At 32.7% G+C, this 9837-nt stretch overlaps 2 protein-coding genes across 2 annotated transcripts; one reads left to right on the forward strand and one right to left on the reverse strand.

The window, feature by feature from the left end:
- The first annotated feature begins 1618 nt into the window (after window positions 1–1618).
- Window positions 1619–3883, forward strand: LOC131600060 (histone-lysine N-methyltransferase, H3 lysine-9 specific SUVH5-like). Its single transcript, XM_058872292.1, has 3 exons — window positions 1619–1681; window positions 1987–3326; window positions 3418–3883. The coding sequence occupies exons 2-3, from the start codon at window positions 2012–2014 to the stop codon at window positions 3681–3683; spliced, it is 1581 nt and encodes a 526-aa protein (XP_058728275.1). The 5' UTR covers window positions 1619–1681; window positions 1987–2011; the 3' UTR covers window positions 3684–3883.
- Window positions 3884–4544: 661 nt separating this feature from the next.
- Window positions 4545–6703, reverse strand: LOC131600061 (protein NUCLEAR FUSION DEFECTIVE 4-like). Its single transcript, XM_058872293.1, has one exon. The coding sequence runs from the start codon at window positions 6450–6452 to the stop codon at window positions 4746–4748; it is 1707 nt and encodes a 568-aa protein (XP_058728276.1). The 5' UTR covers window positions 6453–6703; the 3' UTR covers window positions 4545–4745.
- Window positions 6704–9837: the final 3134 nt, after the last annotated feature.

Here is a 9837-nt window from a genome sequence, read left to right on the forward strand (position 1 = left end):
ACTTGGTAACAAGGCGAGTCCCCTTCCCTAAAATTTCAATAAGGCTAATATTTGCCCTATTTAATTGTCTGTCACCTTTCTTTATTAGCCATAAACCTTTGCCTTAGACAAAACCTTAGGAAAGGGTTAAGGGTGCCTAACACCTTCCATTGACCTGATTATAATAACTTATCCAGATCTCTAAACTTCGTAGGGTTTCCTATAAGCCCTGGCAGAATAGGTGGCGACTCTAAAAATCTAAAATTTTTAGGGCAGGTTGCTACACATTATAATTAGTAAAGGGCTTTACTAACATAACACCCCCTTCTTACTAACATCACACGTGGCCCAATAGCTCTATTTCTCAATTTAATCCAATAAAATGCCGAATAATCCAAATAATTAATTTGAATTCTAATTAAATTAATAAATGGAAAATATGGGGCGTTACAAGCAGATCCAACAGTCTCCTCGACATGGTTTACAATGCTTCCAACTATGAGCTTGTGCGTACTCAGACCCTTGTGGCACTGGAAACTTTTCATGGCCAATGAAACTGTCGGGCAATGTCTGTGACAACGCAAGCCCAACACATATTGATTCTTCGACTCTCTTCGACGCGCGAGTTGACTCTAAGTCATTACTCCTTCAACTAGGTGCAACAGCTTGAGGGCTATTGTTCTGGATTGGGCCTATGGCTGACCCACCGTCGGGCAGGGCCCAATTCAGCGCTATAATAAAGGCCCAACAGAATGGCCAAATGGCCATTGGGGAGCTTTCTCACCCACGTGCCCCTATAAAAACACGTGGCCAACTGCCTCCCGAAAGATACAGTCTTCCTCCTTCTGATGTTCATGGGCAGTTGACCCAGGACGAAGAACACACGCTGATCTTGCCCTACCCACATAGGATCCTGATAGTCTTCTGTTGTGGGCTTGATAATTCACAAGAGGGTTAGGTATTCAATTCTTCTCTATTTCGTACTTACTTTCTTCATTCTGAACCCCATTTTGGCATCATAGTGTCTTGCATGTACACCTTCTTCTTTTTTTCTTTCTGGACCGACCACAATCAAGTGTTGCAGGCCATTGGAAATCTTCTGATCCCGGTAAAATCAAAATGTAAGTTAAAAAACGAAAAATCTCATCGATTTTGTATGAAAAAACATGTGAGGTAGATAACCATGTTTAAGTCATTTTACATTTATCAACTAGTTAAACCGCTAATTTTACCAAACATTTTAATTAGTTTATCAGCTATCAGTCACCAGCCATCAACTATAAGCCATAAGCTATCAAATATCAATCATCAGCAATTAGTCATAAGCTATAAACTATCAACTAATTTATCATCCAACCACTAATTTTATCAAATAGAGCCTTAATAATTTTTGGCGTCAAAATTTTAAGATTATTTTTATCATTTTACCCATTTATTTATTATTTATTTTATTTACTTATTTTATAATTTTGCTTTCAATTATTTATTTATTTATTACTATTTACTCCACTAACTATCAATATCATCCTACTAAATTTCCACGTTTTCAATTAATTTATTAATTAAATAAAGAGATTAAAAATAGTATGCACATTATTAACAACCGCCTCTTAGCACTCTCTCCATTTTCTCTTTTCTTCATATATTTCGCTACAGTTGTTTTCTCCATTCTTCTCAAAACTTCATCACATTCAAAGCCAAGGTTCGTCTTCGTCTTTCTTCTCTCTTAGTTATGCACATTTTCTGTTTTTGAACTCACTTCTATAACTCCATCAAAAACTTAGCTTCTTGCTATGTATCGACTAGTTTGTTACAGTTTGTTTCAATATTTCTCAAAGTTTATGTTTTTAGGGTTCTCTGACTGCAAATGTATAACCCCTTTTCTTGTTTCACTACTATGAATGATGAATGATTGCTTTTTCTTGTGTTTTTTCTTCTCCATGCAATAAAAACTGAAACTTTATATACTACTATTCATGACTAATATTTTTTTTTTTGTTGATACAGTGTGTGTTGTTTTTATTTCTTGAAGATGAAGAATGAAGAATGGTCACCATACATTACTTCTTCTGACAAAACATTGAAAGAAAAGACTTTGAAACGGCAAAAGGTGAACAAAGCCTTATCAATTTTTAGGGGCTTGTCTCACAAGCTGTATTGTGAGTACAAGTTAAGTGAAGTTAAGAACTTCAACTTAAAAACAAAAGCTTTGACAGAAGCTGCAATGATTATGAAAGAGAAACATCAATGGGAAAACACTTGGAAGAGATTAGGGCATGTAGATGGAATTGAAGTTGGTGATCACTTTCAGTACAGGGCTGAACTTGTTGTCATTGGTCTTCATCAGCAATTCCGCAATGGTATTGATTTTTTGGGTAAAGGTGAGTTTTCTTTGGCAACTAGTATTGTTGTAACTCATAGGTATGATAATGTTAGGAAGTCTGGTGGTTGTTTGGTTTATGAAGGTCAAGGTAGTAATCCTAATGTGCGGACAAGAGCCGCGGCTCCTCGCGATCAGAAATTGGAAGGGGGAAATCTAGCTTTGAGGAATAGTATGATTGCTAGGAAGCCTGTTAGGGTTATATTGAAGGTTTGTGGGAAATTTAATGGTATGGAAGAATGGAAGAACACCGTTTCTGATTATTCATATGTATATGATGGGCTGTATTCGATTGACAGGATGTCTCAAGATAGGGGACAATTTGGAAAACTTGTGTTCAAGTTTGTACTGAACAAAATTTCGGATAAATCCGCAAGTGTTTTCCCTCGGGATGTTGTTAAGGGAAGAGAAACTTTCTTGAAGAGACAGAATTCTAAATGTCATGCTCTCGACAAGGATGTGATTCGAATAAATGATATTTCAGAGGGGAAAGAAAAACATCCAATTCGAGTGGTGACACCAATAAGTTGTGTGGAGAAACCTAAACCCTTTGGCTACCTAGTCAAAATGAGTTATCCAAAGATGAATCATTCAACACTAGGTGGTGGATGTGATTGTGAAAATGCATGTGTTGATTCTCTTAAATGTGTTTGCATGGCTAAGAATAATGGTGGGACAATAGCTTATGGTGCTAACAAAAGACTGGTTTCTCCTACGAAACCATCCTTTATATACGAGTGTGGCCCTTCTTGCGCGTGTTCATCCTCTTGCATCAACCGAGTGAGTCAATGTGGTATTCAGTTCCAACTAGAAATCTTCAAAACAAATTGGAAGGGGTGGGGTGTTAGAACGCGATCTTTCATTCCATCCGGAAGCTTTGTGTGTGAGCTCATTGGAGAGCTTGTTCATGAAAACAATGAAAAAGCTGGATCAAATCCACATGTTAATGACTACATGTTTAATATAGGTAATAATGCTGTTAATAGGAATATCTAATATCTAGTTCGGATTGTGTTTTGAACTTCATTTAATTGTTGGAGTATGTATGCATTTTGCAGGTGGTGGCAGGTTCATTGATGCAAGTCGACATGGAAACATCGGAAGGTTTATAAATCATAGTTGTTGTCCTAACCTATGCATGAAAGATGTTATGTATGATCACAATGACAAGAGTCAACCACACAAAATGCTGTTTGCTTTAAAGGACATAGCTGCAGGTAGAGAGGTTAGTTATGATTACAATTGCTGCAAGGGGAATATCAAGGGATTGAGTAATATTTGCTACTGTGGTTCATCACAATGCAATGGATGTATCTTCAATTGAAGGTATGATTGGTGTTAAATGAGGGATTTGGATTCTTAGAAATAGAACAGCAATTAAGGAATATATGAAGCTGCTTTAGTATGTAATTGTTGTAGGAATTTTTTTTCTTTGAAACTCCTAGTAGTAGTAGTATGTTAATTTGTTAGGATTTGTAGGTGGGAATCAAATCATACTGGTGACTCACACTGAACTTTTTTTAATCCATTTTTTAGACCAGTAGATGCTTAAGGTGAGCAACAAATTTTGGCACTATGTGCGGCCTTTATAAAAATCACCTAAAAATCACCTAGAAGGGCCTTGTTTGTTTCAACTTTAAAAAAATGGATTTTTTTTTTTATTTTTAAAAATGGATTTTTCAAAACCGTTTTTCAAAATAGTACAAGTTTTTTTATTCGTTTTTCTAAAATGAAACACTAATTTTGACATCTTATAACATAAACATATATTATTGAAGACCAAAACTTAGTCAAAATCGTAACTTTTTCAAAAAGTTGTATTTCAAAAATGAATTTTATGAAAATCTATTTGAAATAGCTTCAAAATTAAGTGATTTTTTTTTTTTAAAATTTTGATATCCAAATGTTTTTTTTCCATAAATAGATGAAATATCTAAAATCACATTTTAAGAATAATTATTCAAATTAAATTTTCATTTGAAACTTTTATAAAAATTTCTTTGTTTTGTAATACTATAAAAAATCATTTAAAAAAAATCCAAAATAAACGGGCCCTAAATGTGACATTTAATCTTAAACGGAAATATACTAAATGTTTCTGACTCCGTCTGTAATATCAATAATAGAACGCAATTAAAAAATATAACAATTAATATACATTGGAAATTATAAACAAGTCTGCCTTTTAAAACCAATTTTTATTCTTCAAACGTAATAGCAACTACTATAGAATATAGTAATTGTTACTCTTATTAATTTTCATATAACCTCCCATACATGATACATATATAAGGGCATACCTTATTTTACATGAAGTGAGATTTACCGTAAAGAAAACATAAGCTTACTAGAATCTGTACTAGAATTTTCCACTTCTGAAGAATATCTATCCATCATTTGAGGCAGGTCCAACCATGTTCTGAGTCACAACCAATTCATGTTCACTATTTCTAGCTTCCTCCCTGAACTTCTTGTATATGTCACCTTTGTAAAACTCTCTAGTCCTAAAAACTAAAGTTAGAGACACAAGTGCTCCAAAGAGGCTAACAGCAGTGACTATAATGAAAGTCAATTTGTAGCACTCACTTCCATTGCAATTCAATTCCTGTCCTTGCTTCCTCTTTAATCCTAATGCCGCCATTTGCTTTGTGGCTTCCTTGTCATACAAATAACCAGCAACCCTCACACTTAACAAGTATGACCCTATTGGACTTGCTATTGACCCAACATTGTACAATGTTGAGTAATATTTAAGACCAAATAGTTCAGATATGATTGAAAATAGTACTGGTGAGTGTACTCCAAAGCAGAAACCAATAATAATTGAAGCTACATAGAGACCATTTGGTACATCAAATGCAATCAGAAGGTGACCAAAACATGACAATATAAGGACTGATGTGAGCATGAGAGGTCTAGGGAATTTTAACTTTGTTATGATAAATTCTGAGATAACTCCTTGTGTAACTTTACCTAGATAAATCCAAATTGCCATTAGTGAAACAAATGTGGTTATACTACGTGCAGGGTATCCTAAAGATAATCCAATCTGACTCAAGTTGTTTGCCACAGTAAAGGTTCCACCAAATCCACAAATTGTGGCTACAAAAAGCGTCATCATGTCAAGGCTGAAAATGGCTTCAAGTATTGTATGATCTTCACCTCTACGTATGGTTTGATTTTTACTACTCTCTTTTCCACTAGCTTGGTGAGTCTGTGTGATTATATTCAAAGGCTTAGGAGGATGGATGTTCTCTTTCTTGCTCTTCCAAATTCTTTGTTCTTCCAAGATAACAACAGCAAGAGGCAGGATAAGCAAGAGAAGCATCACAAAGGTAGTGACATAGTACTCACTCTTAGTAAAGTTGAAACACTTTTGCACTATGATCATTATCATGAGAAATCCTGCGAAGATTAAAGACACGTAAAGGAAATTATAGAAAGCTTTGGAATCATTTGGCTGTTCAGCTCTTTTGTGGTGTTTAATAACAGGCATGAAAACAAAAGTTATAGCAGCTGGTAGCCAAGCCATAAGCAAAATTAAAGATTTAGAGTCATCTCCATAGAAGGCATAGTATAGCTGAGTGATGATAGCTCCACTCAAACTAAGGTAACCACCCAAAAGGCCTATGACAACACCTCTGCTACCAGGAAAGTTCTTCACACTTGTGACTAAAGCACCAGTGTTGGTTGAACAATGAGAGTTGGCTCCAATGAATATGTATAAGCACATATTCCATATTGGAGGTTTGGGGATTTTTCTTGTGACTGCAAGCCAAATCATGAAATAGCCAAAAAAGTTTAGAACACCACCAATTGATAAGACAACCCAAGGAGGTGTGACCTCATTGAGAAGACCTGAAAGAATGCCTATGTTAGCACCTAAGTCCTTGAAGAAGCTTAAAAGAGTGAGAGTAGTTTGGTCATATCCCAAAACTGACTTTATTTCTCTTGAGTAAAGACCAAACATGTAGCTTGCTCCAGACACAGACATGATCATGAATGATGAAAACACCATAAACCACCTCCCTGTTAGGACTTGCAGGGTGAAGCCTTTGGTGTTTTCCCAACCATGCTTACCTGAAAATACCATTTTTTTTCTCACTCTTGCTTCTCACTTGATAGCTTACCTTAGTTACTAGTAACACCCCTTTTCTCACAAACTATATAATAAATTACAAAGATGACTATTTATTTTATAAATTCTCTAAAGTTCCTTTAATAATGAGTCTGCTTGCTTTAACTTTAAAAAAATAGATTTTTATTTTTATTTTTAAAAAAATAATTTTTATAAAGACAATTTTCAAAATATTAAATTAGTTTTTTATAAATTAAAATATTAATTTTGACATCTTATAATATATATATTAAATGTATCTCAAATATGACTTTTAGTCCCTTGTTTTGCTGTTTTGTCATTGTGAAACAGTGTGCTATGTACTGAATTGGGGGATGTCTTATGCCTGAGATTTTATAATGCTTTTTTCTGTTTGAAAACAAAGGATGTGAATTTGGGAATACTTCCATTACTGTATATTGAATACGTGTAACTGTATTTACCTTCCGTTGCCTCCTTCATTCATTGGACAATGTTACATGCAGTTCATCAAGCCAACATACTTGGTTGGTCAATAATACGAGTGCTTCTCTCATTCATTCGATTAATCAATTCACGAATGTTAATATTTGAAGTTGTCAAGGTGTGGCTGTTTCAAAGTCTGATGTTGTAATTCGGTCTAATCCTCGGTTAGGATGGTTTTTGTGAATGCAATTTAGAAAAGTGTCTATGGGCATTGTATTGTGTTGTAGTTTGACAGGAGTATCTGATTCTGATTCTCTTGTGGTGCCTTGTATTGATGTTATTGGCGTTGTGCAACAATGTATTTTGTACTTACTTGAAGCATCTCTTAGATTACAGATTTACAGCACCATTATCGGCTTCTATGCATCCTTCTTACGCTTATACCAAAGTTACTGTGTCAGGAGTTATTGGATGTTTGTGGTAGCATGGCCATCGTGCTTTAGTTTGACATCGTGTCTACATAAAACAACCAAGTAACATATAAATTTATAATATATAGAAATAGTTTTTGTTCGGAAAATCACAAAAATATCTTTTTTTTTATCTTAGTCTAAATTAATTATTTGCAAGTAAAAAAAAGTCTTCTTATTTTTTATTTTTTTCAACTGATTTTTTACTTTTCAACTCATTTTTCACTTTTTACTCTTCATTTTTTATAACTTTTATTATTATTTTTTTTAGAGGAACTTTTATTATTATTTTTAATAAATTATTAATCAAAATATTTAAATAAATTAATTTTTAATAAAAAAATTATTATAATTATTTTAAATAATTGTTAATTTACATTTAAAATAATATTTAATTTTTAGAAATTAACTTTAGTAGTTGAATATTAATAACGAAGAAATATAATATGAAATAATTTTTATTTTAAGATACAATATTTTTTAAGAAAATAATAATAATTTTGATTTTAAAAAATTATTTTATTTAAAACGAATTTAAAAATATACTTAAAAAGTAGTGTTATTGAATAAAATATAAAAATATGTGACACTTATCATTAACTTCAATTTATATAATTTAAAATATTATTATATTAATATATATTATTAAAGAAGTTTATACAATTAAAATAATGTTTGCACAATTAAATATTAGAAAAATTATTTGCTATTGATGTCATTTCACAAATATATGTTATTAATGTAAATAAGAGATATATACTCTCCCCGTCCCAAAATATAAGAAAAAAAAATACAAGATTCAAACATCATGTTTATGTATTAAACATGTTTAGAGAGAAGCTCTCCCCTCTCTCTAAATTTAGGGTTTCTTCTTCTTGGTGAGTATCACCTCCCCTTTAATAGGGGTCTTTCCTCCGGCTGCGGAGCTCTCTACCGCCAATATGGTGGTCTTCCCCTCTCCAATAGAGGTCCATCCCTCACCGTAAGTCTCCCCATTTCCATGCTTGCTTCGACGATGAACCGCTCATCCATTTTTTCCCCAACCCCCATCAAGAAATTCTCCATTCCACCAACAACCACCAGAAGACTATAACTTCAAAGTGGTTCGGACATGAGATTCGACCCCCACCGAAGCCTCCACCATCGGAAGACATCAAATCTCTGATGTTATGTGTTAGGTTTTCTGTTATGTCTTTCTTTTCTGTGTTTGTGTTGCTTAGGTTTCTGTTGTTTCATGTTTGTGTTTATTTGTGGTGTGTGTTGTTCTTAGATTTAGGTTGTTATCATTTCGTGTTTAAGGTGTTTGATAAAATGCCTCAAAGAAGTTTGAATGAGGGAGATGTGTTCTTGAGCAAGAATCTAACAAGGGTTGCTGCAAATCTACATACTCTTTCTAGTCAACAAATGATTTCCCCACAACTTGTGAGTTTAATCTTTCTTGAGAACCTCTATAATCGAACGGTGCGTGAGATAGTCAAAGAAATGATCTGTAACTGGATAGATCTAAAGATTTTGGTTCCAAAATTCACTTGTCTCATGTGGATGATTTCTGTTTGGTTGCTTGGATTGGAGAAGTGGATTGGTAACACTCTTTTGGATTCTAATTTCTCAAAGAATGTCGATGTTCTTAGTTGGAGGGATTATTTTAGTAGTGATCTTGTTAATTTGTGGATGAGAAATGCCCAAACACAATTTATTTATGTCTGTTTGTACTCATCTATTTCCATCTAATGCAAGAGCTTGTTTACTGTAAAAAAAAGCACACTTATTAAGAAAAAGTAAAAAACACAATAATTTGGATGATGATTTTTTTGTAGTTTTCTTGTAATAATTATATTGGAAAGATGTAAAAACAATTCTAATTGGTGGTTGATTATAGAAAAAGTGAAAGAGAAAATAAATTAAATGTAATTTGCATTTAATTCCACTTTGGAAAGATGATCGTTGTTATATCTTGGGACAAGAAAAAAAAAATCCTTTTTCCCCTTATAATTTGAAACAGAGGGATTATAAAAATGTCATTCTCATATAATATGTCCTATATATACGGTAAAAAGTGTACTGCTTATTCAATTGTAACATACTACTATTATTTATAGTTAAATTCTATTAGTATCAAATTCTATTGATCAAATAATATTTTATAAGAGAAAAAATCTATTATTGATCTAAATACTTTGATATAAGAAAAATGGTATTTATGATCCAAAATTTTTTTATTCAAAAAAGGTATACGAGAAAAAAACTATTATTGATCTAAATATTTTTATATACGAAAATTTATAATTGATTCAGGTATTTTTGTAAACGATATCTAAACATAAATAATATTTGTATACGAGAAAAATCTATTAATGATCTAATTTTTTTTCTTCTTTTTAACCTTCTATTTAAAATAAATACATTATGTAAACAAATGCGCGTGCCAAACCAAAACTCATGGGTATGCACAAGTTTGTTACTAGTAAGCTTAAAAAAATAATAAA

Source organism: Vicia villosa, linkage group LG4, assembly GCF_029867415.1.
Source record: "Vicia villosa cultivar HV-30 ecotype Madison, WI linkage group LG4, Vvil1.0, whole genome shotgun sequence".
In the NCBI taxonomy this organism is placed as follows: domain Eukaryota; kingdom Viridiplantae; phylum Streptophyta; class Magnoliopsida; order Fabales; family Fabaceae; genus Vicia; species Vicia villosa.

What these genes read in the sequence shown, in the direction of transcription:
- LOC131600060 (XM_058872292.1), top strand. Translation starts at nt 2,012, where the DNA reads ATGAAGAATGAAGAATGGTCACCATACATTACTTCTTCTGACAAAACA. An exon ending in TGACTACATGTTTAATATAG is followed by an intron (nt 3,327 to 3,417) that starts GTAATAATGCTG and finishes TGCATTTTGCAG; the next exon opens with GTGGTGGCAGGTTCATTGAT.
- LOC131600061 (XM_058872293.1), bottom strand. Translation starts at nt 6,452, where the DNA reads ATGGTATTTTCAGGTAAGCATGGTTGGGAAAACACCAAAGGCTTCACC.